Source organism: Oryzias latipes, chromosome 5, assembly GCF_002234675.1.
Source record: "Oryzias latipes chromosome 5, ASM223467v1".
Classification (NCBI taxonomy): Eukaryota; Metazoa; Chordata; class Actinopteri; order Beloniformes; family Adrianichthyidae; genus Oryzias; species Oryzias latipes.
In genome coordinates, this window is record NC_019863.2 from 30,206,281 (window position 1) to 30,222,507 (window position 16,227).

At 43.1% G+C, this 16,227-nt stretch overlaps 1 protein-coding gene across 4 annotated transcripts in view; it reads left to right on the plus strand.

Annotated features, from left to right (window-relative positions):
* The window catches only part of LOC101174907 (MICOS complex subunit mic25a), a 56,385-nt gene that overhangs the window by 16,894 nt on the left and 23,264 nt on the right, over positions 1–16,227 (plus strand). For all 4 annotated transcript variants that reach the window (XM_011475600.3, XM_011475601.3, XM_011475603.3 and 1 more), the window contains one exon: positions 4,374–4,457. In XM_011475600.3, coding sequence (XP_011473902.2) covers positions 4,374–4,457 — 84 coding nt within the window. The remainder of the gene's footprint in view (positions 1–4,373; positions 4,458–16,227) is intronic.

Consider the following 16,227-nt stretch of genomic DNA (forward strand, 5'->3'; position numbering starts at 1 on the left):
AAAATGTTTTTCTAACTGATCTAGATCACTCTCTGATGTACAGTAATCAGTTATCATTACACCGTGACACACTGTGTGCACGTGTTTCATTTCAGCGCTACATAAATTCAGGTCCCATTGCCTCCTCCTGCTGCCACTTTCATAGACCCCCCCATGTCATGATCATAGTGCTGTAGCTGTGCCGGATTCACACTTAACTCATTCTGCTTTGAGTTGTATGTGTTTATGAGTTCCGTCCATTCATCAATGAGCTCCATCATCATCACCTTCATCCCTCTTTGCCTCTAAAGGGCCTTTATCATGCTATTCTTAAGCCTTTCAGAGTGATGACATGTTACTTTTGGCACACTAACGAAGATTTTTTTGAATGAAATATGAGTTATTTTCGCAGCTCATTTTGTACCCAGAAGTTAGATCACTCTATCAATGAGGCTCCGCCTTTTGCTCCTTGTGGGTTTCCCGCCAATTTCATGACGCCAACAGAGCCGGCATTGGCAGCGTGTCTGCGTTTCACCCAGGAAAACCAACAACAAGCAAACTTTTGCATAGATGGATGTGCAAATTGTGCACAAAAAAGGAAAGCGTTAAGCCGATCTCCATTAGCACCGCGGAGAAAGTGGGCGTGTTTGTTTGCCTGGGGGCGGAGCTGGCAGCGAAGACTCTTCCTGGAAGGGGCGGTTCCTCACTTTGTCAGCACGGCTGGGTATGTGCGTGACAGAATGGAACTTAAACTCCAACTATCAGCTGATTTCAGAAAATCAAGTTTTGCCATCATCACCAAACACAGCTCTTCATAAATAAACAGACGTTCTTGCTGTTATTCTTACATATCTTCTGTTTCACCTTTGTACTTTTTCTTTTCATTCTTAGTTCCATCTTTGTCATTTTTGTCTTCTCAATGAGGTCAAACAAAAAAGATCACTTTCATGTTAAAGTGAGAGATGATCCTGTGAAGATAAAAAGCCATGCCATGACTTGACGGCTTTTGACTTGACACACTTTTTCTCTATTTTCTTACTTCCTCCTTTTATGTGTTTTACTTTTTTTCCATTTCTTTTTAAAGAAACACACAGAAAATCTATTATTCAATCGTTTCTAATGTGACATCACAGACTTGTCATGACCAATGACAGGACTCTGATTCCGTTTTAAACCAAACTTCGGCCTTCTGTTCCCCAATTTAACCCAGAATTACCAAATGTTGCAGTTCCTCAAATGACCACTGGGGGCTGATTTAGAAAGGGAACAAGTTTCCTCTGACTCCGTGTTAAAAAAAGGAACCTAAAAACCTACTCTGATCATCTTTTGATTTAAAGGGTTCCCAGTGGTCTTTTATTTATGTTTATGCTGTTTTGATCCAAAATTAAAAAACCTATGTAGTTTTCCAGTACATAGTTTCTGCAGAGCGGGTGGAGTTCATTAGAAATTTGCCTTCATTTACCATCATCCCTTTGTTTATGCTCTTTCCAGCTAGCTTACAGCCCCTCACAACCCCCAACCTAACATTAGCGGTGCAACAAAAATGGTGAGCAATACTGGAGCTATTCAGCCGTACAGCTTAGATCCAGATCCCAGATGCATTGTGGCCCACCAAGCGTATTTTCTACGTCACAAATACAATTTTTTTCAAGGGCATTTTTTCATCTGCTCCTGATTCACAATGATTTGAATAAAGAAATACTCCGAAATGCCGTTTTAATGTTAATTTTGCTCTATACATGTCCATCATCAGAAAAATGCAGCAAGATGATGTTAAAAACATCTTTTTCATTAGAGTGGGTCTTTAAATTTAGCTTTTTACAATTAAGTCTGTTTGGAAAAAAAGTCTTCTTCACGTCTGTGGTTACATTTAAGATCTACAAATCTGTGCTGCGGTTATTTTATGTATGTATTTTATGTATCCAAACTCCACTGAAAGTTTTTTTGAGCTGATTTTTAACTATCAAATCCTAACATCTAGAGGAATGTTACTGGCTCTTTCCTGGCCTATTTCCTCATTTTTTTCAGCCAAGATGCCTACAGTTCTGTACAATCTGGCATTAAATTGGTCAAAAACAAACTAGAGGTTGACAAAACGTCACACTTTGACCGTTGTTGCCTGTAAACTTGACATCATTTCTAGGGTAAACCATTTCGAAACTGGGTGGCTCCAAGCCGGTGGCAGCCGGATCGGTCAGCAGCAGCTCTGATTGGACAATGTGTAAATGTCTCTGGACGGGGGGCCCATCCACATTAAATACAACCAGCCACCGTCCAGAGACATTTATATACCCGATAGCCCGGGGGTATGTAAACTGTCTGTATAGTCACTGCACCAACCACGGCCTCACCCAACAACATCTTCTTCCCCCTTCTTGTGCGAGTTTCTCTTCTTCTATGATCATTGCAGCAGCACAATGTTCTGTCTTCTTCAAATTCTTCTCAGCATCAACCGCAATTTGTCAAGACGCAGATCTCAGAGTTGTTGTGGTGCCATCAACACCATGATGAGTTTGTGCAGCGTCAGTGCCGGCTCTCCATTTGGAACCACGGTGGCTGGGACTGCCAGATTGGCATCTGGTCATAATCGGGCCCCCGGTCCATCTCAACAGTCCTTCTAGTGCCATCAAATCATCGAATTGTAACTTTTTCTTCAAACCTCTGCTTGCTGTGTAAAAATGCGATTGCCACCTCTCGATCACAAATGCCGCTTTGCGGGAACCTGCCAAATTTGCATTTAAGTCATCATGTGGTGGTGGCATTTTATGAAATATGTGACCATAGACCTAACATTCATACTTTTAAAGCAGTCTTTTCTCTGTAGTCACATTTCATCTCTGTCCAGACTTTGCAAAGAATTGATTCTTGAGTGTGAAGCGGCTGGGATGAGGGTCAGCACCGCTAAATCTGAGGCCATGGTTCTCGACCGGAGAAAGGTAGTTTGCCATCTCTCGGTGGGTGGAGTGTCCCTGCCCCAGGTGGAGGAGTTTAAATACCTTGGCGTCTTGTTCACGAGTGAGGGAAGACCGGAGCGTGAGATTGACAGGTGGATCGGAGCGGCGTCCGTAGTTATGCGGTCGCTGTATTGGTCCGTTGTGGTGAAGAGAGAGCTGAGCCAAAAAGCAAAGCTCTCAATTTACCGGTCGATCTTCGTTCCAATACTCACCTAAGGTCATGAGCTCTGGGTCATGACCCAAAGAACGAGGTCACGAATACAAGCGGCTCAAAATGAGCTTCCTCCGCAGGGTGGCTGGGCGCTCCCTTAGAGATAGGGTGAGAAGCTCGGTCACCCGCGGAGAGCTCGGAGTAGAACTGCTTCTCCTCCACATCGAAAGGAGCCAGTTGAGGTGGCTGGGGCATCTAGTCCGGATGCCTCCTGGACGCCTCCCTGGAGAGGTGTGCCGGGCATGTCCCACTGGGCGGAGGCCCTGGGGAAGACCCAGGACACGCTGGAGAGACTATGTCTCTTGGCTGGCCTGGGAACGCTCCGGGGTCCCCCCAGAGGAGCTGGAGGAAGTGGCTGGGGCGAGGGAAGCATGGGCATCTCTGCTTAGACTGCTGCCCCCGTGACCCGGTCCCGGAAAAGCGGAGGAAGATGGATGGATGGATGGATGGATGATTCTTTTGTTTTACCTCTTTTTCCCAGTGCATGGCAATGTCTGTTCTCCAGCTCAACTGCCTGCTTTATTTTTCCCTGTGCCTCTTTTTGACATCTGCCTTCTGTTTTCCTCTGCTTGCATGCTGCTTTGCCCAAACTCTGGGTCTTCCTGCGGCCAATTTGCCACCTTGCTTCCTGTCAAAGCTTGGCTCAGAGGGCTTATTAAAAGCTATCACCTCATCCTAACGCCAACGGCGCCATTTCGACCCCTGCCACAGCTGTGCAGGGTCATGACCCCACAGTAGTCTTGTAAGTTTCGTTGCATGTTCACATCCAACCAAATATTCCAAGATTGTTGTATGTTTAAGCCATCATCTTGTACTTTTTTTGTTTCATCACTTTCTTCCATTTACGTCCATATTTAGACAATAGGAAGACACACATTTAGTCTGCATCTAAATTTTATTTTAACTGAACTTGATTTTCAGCAGGAGTCTGAAAAACAAACAGACCCAGAAACATCCTCTGATAATCTTCATCTGTAGTGGTCATTTTAATGTGCTTAAGCTATTTTAGATGTTTGTTTTAACTATCTGCAGTTTAATTTGATCATTTGGTAGAGTTTGGTCCTTTGAATGTTTGTTCATCTGTGCAGACAACAGATTTGTTAATTCAGAAAAGGACCTTCAGTCTTATTAAAATGTAAAATAAACATTTTTGGGAAATTTGAAGGATTTTTTTCACCCCTTATATTTTAAATCTTTTTTTTCTGACCTTTTTTTCCTCTATTTTTTAGGCCAAACAGTTGGAGAGGAAGGAGGCGGAGCTCGCCACGTTGTCCGCCTTTTATAAGGAGCAATTAGAAATACTAGAAAAAAAGGTAAGGACTCTCTCGTTACAGTTCCTGACATAACCTTGTCTCCCAATGAAGTGGAGCTTAAACAATCAAAGTAAAGGAGTGAATGTCTCCTGGAAACGTAAAGAACAGACTGAAGGTAACTGCAGAGCTGCTTTCTTAGCGTTTGGTTGAAAAGCTTGGTGTTATAAAAGACTTTGGCCGGAGTTTCAGCCTCCAAATTTAAGTCATCTCCTTCAAGTAATGAGACTTATGATCTCATGTCAGGACTATATTTAGAGAAGCTGACTGGTGCTTTCTTCTGCTGTACCAATCCTCTGCTAAAAACCCGGTTAGAAAACTACAGCTCATTCAGAACGCGGCTGTTCGAGGTCGAACCAGAACCACGACAGCCGCTCAGGTTTCTCTATTCTTTAGTCCCCAGTGAGTCCATCAGTCAGTGAGTTAGTTCATAAATACCAAAGACCTTCGTTTTATTGGTGGTTCACAAACCCAGCAGAGCTCGGAGATGGTAGAACCAGGTCAGAACCAAACAGGGTGAAGCTGCTCTGTTGCCTTGATGAATTTCTCTTAACTCCAACTCATGTCTTTAAAATGCTCCACTCTTCAGATGCCTCAGACATTTTTGAATCGCCTCTGTGCGTCTCAATGAAGATTCCTGCTTTTCTCTGCTTTAATTCTTTAGAAAGTTACATGAAAGGTTAACAGTATGGAGGGCTCAGGCAGAAATTTAACTTTAATATTCCAGCTCTTCTTTCTTTCAAATTCAATAAAAAATAGGGACATTTGATGAATTTGTACACACAAATAAAAGTACAGAACACTATTTTTTTCTGACAGTTACTCTGTAATCTACTGATATGCCATTACTATGGTTTATTTATGCTAGGATGGATGACAAATGAAAGTTTTAATATTTTGGCCACTGGTGACAAATATTGAAAATTAAAATTTCTAATTTGTGTAGAAGGTCACATTTTCCAAAAAGAGATCAGCCACAAATAGGAAAAAAACTCTGGTCTTAGGATGTAAATTACTTTAAAAAAATAAAATGATCTGTCCATGTAGCAAGTTAAATTGAATAAAAATAGAATAGAAAATAGAATAGAAAAATCTAGAAACAAAGAGTTCCACACAAACATTCAAAACGGGTCAAATAAGCAAAAAAGCTAATTGTGTAACATTCAGACTGAATGTTATACAGCATAATAATACAATTTTTTTAGTTTTAAACAAAGTTTTTGTATTTTTTGTGCATTTATGTAGTTCATTTATATTACAGTGACAAAAACTATAAGTGGGAAGGACAAAAATAATCTTAATAAATACTAAATAATAAAATCTAAAACTAGCACTTATTCTTTGAGCATAAATTACATTTTTTGTTTCTAAAATATTGACAATGAATGCAAGTCTAACTTCACTAAACTTTAAAAAAAACTTGGACACAAAAATTACAGTAAAATTTGTGGTTTTTGAATCTTTAATCAATTTTATTTTTTACTGTCAAGACTTTGGAGCAAAATGGATTTGGACTCATTTAATTAAAAAACTCCTTAATTTTAGATCTTAGCTCTTAATGAGACAAAGAAATTCTCCATTGTACTGATTTAGAGAAAAGTTTGGAAGATGTTGAGCACAAAGAAGTTAAAGTCATGGGTTTAAGAATCCATTAGTTTTCAGTGAACAAGATTTAAACGGCACAATTTATTTTAGTAAAACGAATCAAATAAAAAGATTTCTTCATTTTTGAAGATACTTTAGTAATAAAAAGAAAAGAAAACCTAAAGATTTATCAGTGCTTCTGCAGGGAATCTGAAACCCACCGTGTTCTTTCCTGGATTGGAAATGTCAAAACCACTGACTGTTTTCCAAATGTAGAAGAAATAAAAGAGCACAGGTGGAGGAGCGTGTGGAGTTGATGGAGCAGCACTCAAGGAAAGGCTGAGCTGTCTAATGACGTGTGCTGTGGTTTTTTTATCATCTTCATGTCCTTTAGCGAGCATCGCTCTGGTCTTTCAGCACCAGACACAGATAAAAGCAGCTTGTTGGATGCTTTTAATAAATTATCCTCCACTTTCCATCAACCTGAGCGCTAATGCCGGAGAGGAGCGCTGAGTAAAAACCACAGAAACAGAGATGTCACCAAACCACTTCAGGTTTCATTGAGAACAGAGGAGGACTTTGAGGTCTGACCTTCAGTTTGAGGATGTGCAGATACTCCAGGGAACCACATTTGAGTCAAATGACTAACGGTAAACCATCAATGGTAAAATGCACTTTTTAAGGATTTACTTTAAGTAAGCGGAATATGCCTTAAGGGTCGAGTAAGTAACCACTCGTGTTGCTCCACCCCTTCCTCCTCTCAGTGTCTGCCTCCACCCACAGCTCTCCCCTCAGGTAATGAGGAGATACTCCTCGCGTTCGCCTCCTCCTCCCCACTGCTCCTGCAGAAGGGCCCGTCGGGCAGACGGCAGAACCTTATCTAGTCCCCGGCACTCACCTCCTTACGGCCTCTGAGAAAACCTTTTACATAGGCGGGTTAAATGGAAAGGCCTCTGCCTGCGTCTGACGGAAGCGCCTGATTGGCAGAAGAGGGCAGGACGCTCTATCTGTCTCCGCATGCTGCAGCTGTCCCTTTTTCCTTTTTTATTTTTTTTATCCTTCAGCGTCTCGCGGCTGACCTGCATGTGGATGAGGGAGAAAGAAAGAAGCCGAATGAGTGGGTGAGATAAAGAGGCCGTATGGGCTGTGCATTAAACAGACAGTTTATCCTGAGCTGGCGTCCATCTCCCCCTTTCTCCCCCTTCATTTCTCAGTCTAACACATCATTTCATCCTCTCATTCCTTCAATGCCCGCTCTCCCATTTCACTGCCTTTATTCTCTTATCTGCTGTGGAGTTTGGCTGTGGAAAAGCCACACAGATCAACTGAACTAAAGTGTTAAGCTTCATTATCCAATGAAAATGTGTTTAGAACAAAAACATAAACTTCTTTAATTTTACACCAGCCCTTTTGTGTTGTGTAGGAGTAATATTTTGTGTAAACAAAACCTTTTTTCTCCTCCCACAAAAATCAGGTTAAAAAGATTCCTGTTGACTGTATATGGGAACTGGACTGTGTGACCACTCCCCATGCACCAACGTCAGGACTATCAATCAGTTTCTATATTTGTCAAAACATCTATTCTCATTTTTTCCTTCGTTTTTCCTAATTTTTTAAAGATATTTTTTTCTGTAGTTCAAGTTATGAAGTGGCCAATAAGATCCCTCAATAAAAGTAGGTGGAGCATGCCCCCCTCCCAATGTTCGAAACCTTGGACAGATTTCACGTGGCCATGCTTTTAAGTGATTGGGGTGTGGCCTTCCAACAAGCTCACTCCTGATTGGCCAAACGGTTGCAATAGAAACGCAGACTCAGACTGACTCGGACCAATCACTGCTTACTGATGACGTCTGCCTCCAACATGGCGGCGTCCATAAAAATGGCGTCGGATTATTCAGTCAGAGATGGTATTAAGGCTCCGTTCTATGGGTGACATCACACTGACTGCGATGCCCCATCTGTTGTCGGGTCTAATTGGTCAACATCTCTGAGCGCCACATGCTGGCTGTTTTGGGTTTCTGTAGGGGCGGGGCCAACGTTTGTCTTGATGCACAGAAGCACCAATTAGGATTGACAGATTTGCAAATGTTTAAGTAACATCTTCGGCAATTACAGGTGTTCCTGGTTTATCGCGGAAGTTACGTTCTAAAAATAATCTACAATAAAGGAAAAATAATAATCAACTATATTTTTTATAAAAATTTGAGATGCAAAAGCGCTCACCACACTTATCCACTTTTCTCAGACAGAAATGAACTTTTTCACACTTTTCTCTCTTGTTTAAACTCTTTAAACTTCAAACCTTGGCAGGAAAATAAGAAACAAGAAAGTTCTGCTCATGATCTGAGATTTATGTGAATATGTCAAGCTCTACACATTCTGTGCTGAAGACACGACACGGAGGGGATTGATTGACAGTGGTCAACAGCCAATCAGGATGCAGAACACAACACGCCGTAAAAAAAAAGAAAAAGCCCGTTTTTAAAAAGATCTGCAAAAGGTGAAGCGTGTTATAGTGAAGGAACAGCTGAAAGTTAAAAGTAACAGAACAGTCAGATTCTTAGCTTTAAAAAACCTTCATTGTATATAAAAATAACTGTCATGGTTCTGATGATTCAAAGTAAATTTATATTTAAAGATGGCTTCTATTTGAACACACAATGCCATCATTGATGATGAAATGATGGCGCTTTTGTTAATTACATTTTTCCCCCTAATTCTCTGTTTTTGATCCCTTTCCTTTATTCTTGGTGGATAATCCCCGCATTGTAAAAGCGGAGTTTACCTGTTTGCCATTTGGAAGTAAACCTTACGTCTGTGTAAACAAACCCCACGTTAAAATTCACCTCTTTTAATCCGCCGTGGCTCCCCGTTTTGTCAGCGTCTGCTGCAGAAAGGGAAATTAATCCGCCTTGGTCCGTGCACGGAGCGTGAACCCCCCCCCCCCCCTAAATCCCAACATCAGTCCATCTCAGCCCTCAGTTCCAGGAGGGTTCAGACACGTGTGCACGAGAGGATCATCAAAACACGCAAACACAGATTTAGTCACACCTGCATGTATGTGAGATTATACACAGCCTCCATGCAGGCTCACTACTCACTAATCCCCCCCCCATGAGCCTTTCCAACAGCCACAGAGCCCCACTTTCCACCTTGGAGCCTTTTTCCTGCCCCTCTCCACGCTGGGATTCTGTTCCTGTGTATGCAAATGAGCGACAGGAGCCCAGAGCGTGCACGCCAGTGATAGTGGCCCCTCTTCTGGTGTCATGAGAGCTGAAGTGAGGCTGTTGCCCCGGATCACTTCTGCGCACGAGTCTCCAAATGATGTGTGACGGCACAGAGCCGCACAGAGGAGCTGCACCTGCTGCTCCAGAAGAAAAGACAGCGCATTTGTTTTTAGGTTTTTGCTGCTTTTTACTTGTTATTTATGCAGGATTCATAACTTTCCATTAGCTGTTAGCATACCTTCATGTTTGAGGCACGTTTCTTTTGTAATTTCATGCGAGAAACCCTTAAAAGATGTCTGCAGAACTTTGCTTTAAAGGAAATTCCAGTTCCAATTTAACGATTGGCACAGCTTTTATGTTGAAGATGATATCAAGCGTCAGGTGGGAGCCTCTCCATCCTTCACACCGTCCATATTCTGCTCTCCTCTTCCTGTCTTCCAGAATCACAAGCTCCCACGTGTTACACGTCTCTGTGGAAGTTTCTTTATTTTTTTCTTACATTTTGTCCCACTGAGCATCCGGAGACTCTTAAGTGTCAGAAAGCTTTTCCTCTGTTCCTCAGAGGTTTTGACCTGAGGCCAGAGGCAGTGTGACTCTCAAATGACTTCCGTCTCCCAAAGAGCCTGCCCGAGTGTTGGCCTGCTCTATTTCACCAAGAACGAAAGCTGGTTTTTACTTTTTGTCTATAAATCCAGGGTCAAACATGTAAAAAAAAACCTCATAAATGAAGGTTAGAAAGAGTTGAAGAGATGCTCTGGAGGCCCTGGCGGCTCCTCTCCTCCTCTTCAATTTATTTTATTTTCGTTTTTGCTTATCTTATTTTTTTTATATTTCTTATTCCTTTTTGGTTCTATTTATGATGCTTTTTGATGCTACAACGAAACACAAGTACAGTCGACAGAGACTGCTTGAAATTAGAAACAGCAAAATATGCGACGTTTTGGACACTAAACCAGAGATGATGGTAGAGCTGGGATTACTACGCCAGCCAGAAACCACTACACGGAACTCACTAGACGCGCCCGCCCCAGGAAGGTCGCACCGAAAACGGTGCGCAAGGACAAGGAAGAGGGGACATCGTGGAGGTATCAAAGCCCGACTGGCAGCTAACCCAACTCGTCCAGCCATACCATCTATAATTCTGGCTAACGTGAGGTCCCTGGACAGCAAGATGGATGATGTTCGCCTACTCCGATCAGCGAACCGGACAACGAGCAACTGCTGTGTGTTCATCTTCACGGAAACATGGCTAAACAACAACATTCCCGACTCTGCCATACAACTGGAACAACTAACGTGCTATCGGGCGGACAGAGACATCGTAGACGGAGGAAAAACACGCGGCGGCGGGGTCTGTGTTTACATTCGTGACGCGTGGTGCCGGGACGCTCAGCCGGTGAGCAAACACTGTTCCCCGCGGGCGGAGTTCATGATCCTGAAGTGCCGTCCTTTCTACCTGCCGAGGGAGTTTACTGCGATTTTATTAGTGGCAGTATACATCCCCCCGACAACCAACAACAGTGACAGGAATGCAGCGCTAAATGAACTATTCCAGGCCATTGGTGAACAACAAACAGCACATCCAGATGGCTTCATCATTCTTGCCGGAGACTTCAACCACGCTGATCTCAAAACAGTCCTTCCAAAATTTCATCAGCATGTGCACTTTCCAACAAGAGGAAACAACATACTGGACCTTGTTTACACTCCTCACAAAAAAGCTTACAGAGCAACCCCCCTCCCCCACATCGGAACATCAGACCACCTCAGTGTTATGCTAACGCCTGCATACAGACAAAGGGTGAAACTTGCAAAACCAGTCTTGAAGAAAATAAGAGTGTGGCCAGAGGGAGCATCCTCTGCCCTTCAGGACTGCTTTGCAACAACAGACTGGGACATGTTTAAACAAACTGCCACCTACAACAACCTGACAGACATTGAGGAGTACACAGACACAGTAACCTCCTACATCACAAAGTGCATCGATGATGTGACACACACAAAAAGCATCATCATTCGAGCCAACCAGAAGCCCTGGCTGACAGGGGAAGTCAAAGGGCTACTGAGAGCCAGAGACAATGCCTTCAGAGCAGGGGATGAAGCTGGCCTAAGAACAGCAAGAGTCAACCTGTCCCGGGGCATCAGGAAAGCAAAAAAGGACTATATGCAAAAAGTCTCTTCCAACTTCAACGACTGCAGAGATGCACGGAGCCTGTGGCAGGGCATCCAGGCCATCACAGACTACAAGCCTGCACCGCAGAGCTGTGAGAACAACACCCCCCTTCTCAACAACCTGAACAGCTTCTTTTCACGCTTTGAAGGACTAAACAGCACACACCCACAGAAAACGCCCCCCTCCCTCCAGGATCAAACTCTGCACCTGACAACTACCAGCGTGAAGAGGACACTCTCCACCATCAACCCACGGAAAGCAGCGGGTCCAGACAATATCCCAGGCCGTGTGCTGAAGGAATGCGCAGAAGAGCTTAAGGATGTCTTCACAGACATCTTTAACATCTCCTTGGAGCAAGCCATCGTCCCATCATGCTTCAAGGCTACAACTATCATCCCTGTGCCAAAGAAACCATCACCATCCTGCTTCAATGACTACCGCCCCATAGCACTAACGCCCATCATCATGAAGTGCTTTGAAAGGCTAGTCATGTCACACATCAAGTCCACTCTTCCCCCCACCCTGGACCCCTTTCAGATTGCATACCGACCCAAACGATCGACAGAGGACGCCATTTGTTCTGCTCTCCATCCAGCTCTCACCCACTTAGACAAAAAGGACGCATATGTGAGAATGCTGTTCATAGACTTCAGCTCCGCATTTAACACAATAATACCACAGCAACTCATTTGCAAACTGGACAAGCTGGGTGTTAACACCCCCATCTGCAACTGGCTACTGGACTTCCTCAGCCAAAGACCACAAACAGTACGGGCCGGCAACAACACCTCAAATACAATCATTCTCAACACCGGGGCACCCCAAGGCTGTGTGCTTAGTCCGCTGCTCTTCACCCTGCTGACACATGACTGCACAACAACCCACAGCTCAAACCACCTTGTGAAATTTGCAGACGACACAACCCTGGTGGGTCTCATCACCAAGGGCGATGAGACCAACTACAGGGAAGAGGTGGATCTGCTGACAAAATGGTGCAGAGACAATAACCTCCTGCTAAATGTCGGCAAGACAAAGGAGATTGTTGTCAACTTTCAGAGGGGCCACACTCAACACCTGCCACTGATCATTGATGGTACTGCTGTGGAGAGAGTGAGCAGCACAAAATTCCTGGGGGTTCACATCAGTGAGGACCTCTCCTGGACCGCCCACACCACATCATTGGCAAAGAAAGGACAACAACGTCTCTACTTCCTGCGGAAACTAAAAAGATCAGGTGCTTCACCAGCCATCATGACCACATTCTACAGAGGAACCATCGAGAGCATCCTCTCCAGCTGCATCACTGTGTGGGGGGGCAGCTGTACACACAGCAACAGGAAAGCCCTGCAGCGCATAGTCAACACAGCCAGGAGAATCATTGGAACACCACTCCTCTCCCTGCAGGACTTATACATCACCCGCCTCACCCGAAAAACACTAACAATAATCAAGGATGCACACCACCCTGCACACAACCTGTTCAGCCTTCTGCCCTCAGGGAGGAGGTACAGGAGCCTCTGCTCCCGGACCACCAGACTCAGAAACAGTTTCACACACCAGGCCATCAGGATGCTAAACACCCTCTCCCCTCTCCACCTACCCACCACCCATATCCCCCCATGAACAGTGCTCAAACGAACCCCCCCCCCCCCCCCCCCCCCCCCCCCGCTGCCTTGAGACACTGCCTTAAGTGCACTCGCACTTTTATGGCAAATTGCCTATGTTGTATATTGTAAATTGTATCTTTTTCTTTCTTTTTACTTATTTATTTTATTTTAAACGTATACTTTGTTTTTATTTTTCTTCTACTGAACAGACACGAGAGAGTAAGAAACGGATTTTCGATTCATGCACATGTGAAGAATTGACAATAAAGTTGACTTTGACTTTGACTTTGAAGGATGGTGGATGAGTCAAACCTGCGTTTAAAATTCTTTCATCCCCTTAGCTTGTCACATTTGCGCTCATTCCATGCATTTCTGGATGATTCAGAAGCTTTGAAACAACATACGAATTTAATATCTGCACCGTGGAGATGAAGGCAAGGAAGGCCAAAGAATTTAAAGACCCACTCCATTGAAAATTGTTGGTGTTTTTAGTGTTCTTGTGGCATTTTTGTGATAATGCAAGACATTTATAAAAAAAAAAAAATAAGCTTAAAGTTGCATTGCTGAGTATTTCTTTGTTGAAATTGTTGTGAATCAGGAGCAGACGAAAACAAGCTGTTTGAAAAAGAACTTATTTGTCACAGTTGGTGAGATTCAAGCTCCCTGCTCCGCTCTATTCTGATGCATCCACCTGCAGACAAACAGATCCATGAACGTCTTTGTTTTCCTCGTCTGGGCTGGAATCTGGACCTAAACTGTTCGGCTGGATAGCTGATGTTAGGTTGGTGGTGCGACGGGGTGTAAACGCATTGATGATGGGAAACGAGGGCAGACTTATGCCGCATCAACAGTCCCACCCAAACTCAGAGGTGAACTGCTGCTCTGTAGAAACTATGTCCTAGAACACGACAGAAAATCTTAGCTAAAAACGGCATAATTGTAATTAAAAGAAATAACTGAGAACTCTTTGAAAATTGATCAAAACACGATCCGAGCGAAACTTTAAAGGTTTAGCAAATGTTGTCCCGGTTAAATCAGCTTGTTCTCATCTCAGACGAGTTTTTAAGTCATGTGGTTTGTTTCGGTGCAGGGGTTACACCAGTTTAGATCAGGTTACCACTTCTTTTCAGGAAGAATTAAGATCATCCGGTAAACTCTATGGATATCGGCGGATGCCTGCCAAGTGCGTTCAACACGGGCTGCACGTAAGGAAAAAACATGACCTTCTCATTCTACAGTGTGTTGAACTCCGAAGAGCGAACTGACGAACTGAAGCATTTGGTATTTGTATTAATGACTGCATTGACAGATATTCACAGAAAATAATATGGATGAGCGCATTTACGACTAGCAGGGACCCAAAAATTCATCGGAGGCTAGTTTCTTCTTTTTATTTATTTACTTCCTTTTTTTTCTCTGTAATTCCATAGCAAGTCCTTTGGTTACATCTTATCCAGAACTTTTGTTTTTAAGGTAAATTCTAATCATATATCACTTTTATTTAGCTGCTTTCTATCTAAAGCCTCTCCTCCTCACTCCTTTATATGAGAGAAATGACGTCTTGTTGACTTTTTGTCCTTTCATAAACAGAACAACATGCCTGCTGTGACATGAAGCAGCCATTCCAGTCTGGGCTGATGTTTGCGGATCAGCTGAAAATAATGAGATATGAAAATGACAAGTGAGCTCTGGAGGAGAGGTGGGCAGGGAGGTTTGATCCCATCATTCCTCTGCAGTCATTTCAATTATCCTCCTCTCCCATCACCTCATCTATCGGGAATATGAGAAATAATGAAGTAAAAGGCTTGAGCGCTGGAATGATTGGTTTAAAGCTCCAATTGCTGCATGGTTAACATCTTAGGGCGGATGAGAGATTTGTGTTTTGACGGCGCTTCCAGCAAACTTCTTTTTACCTATTTTAGGTGCAAAAATCAACTTATAGAGGACACATTTGAATAGAAGAGTTTGGAGAAGTCACTATTACATGGCTTTAGGGTTTACAGATGTTGAGTTTTCAAATACATGTGCTTTAAAATAAACTCACTTCAAGGCTTTATTATAATAATATATAATAAATCTGTCCAATAGAAGTTTATTTAGTTAAAGAACACATCTTTAAAATTAAAATAAATATTTAAAAATATTTGTGACATTATTGACCCCTAAAAGATTAGGAAAAATAGAACAATTCAGAAGTACTTATAACTTTTAGAATATATAAAATAACATTTTTGTGAAGCTGACAGATTATTCCTCCTGAATTTATCTTTTATTATCATTTCTTTAATGAGGTTTTGGGTTAATGTGCGACTATTTCCCTAAACTACCAGCTGCAAACTGGTATTTTTACATGTTAGTTAGCGTCTCGTCTCTCCGCAGAGCCGTCGAGTTGAGTCTGGGTTTTGCGGTAAACGTGCTGCGCGTGACCCCGCTGACGGAGCGCACGCTGCAGCTGGGCTGTAATTGCTATTTAAATGCCAAGGTTTCTTGCTTGAAATAAAACATAATGGAGTACCAGCCGGCTGTCAATACTCAGATTTGTAAGCAGGCTGTAAAACTCAAAGGTCACTAATTTATGGAAAGTGGCATTTCCACTGATGCTTCGTGCATTTCGCTCGTCACTGTGGGCTTCTCAAAGCGTCGTTTACACCTTAAGAAAATACGTGCAACTGTAATAATTTATGCATAAATGCACACTCTAAATTTCTTCTTATTCTGGTGGGATGTAAAAACGTTTCCTCATTTTTCATCACACCTTCCTAAACTCATGTGACATATAACAGTAGCCTTGGAAAAGACCTCTTGGTCCAGAAACCTCTCTGACCCGTCTTTGGAGGTGGTCTCGGTTAGTTTCCAATTGGACTGAGCTTCAGTCTGCTCTTAGATTCCTCAGTCTGAATAAAATCCATTTCCGGAGCCAAGACGGCCAACGTAAACAGATTAGGAATGAGGCAACAGATGAATCCAGGACAAATGTGAAGCAACAATTGCCGTGTCAAGGAGGAAAAATGGCTCCAACTGTCTATTTGTTTGAAAGTTTATCTTAACACAGCTGAAAACGCGTTTTACACGCTTTTCTGTCTCGTCAGGCGCTGCGGTGTCGTCATCCTTAAACCTACTTTGCAGTTCCGTAACAGAATTCTCTTAAAACAAAACCATAACAGCACAACAATGAAACACAG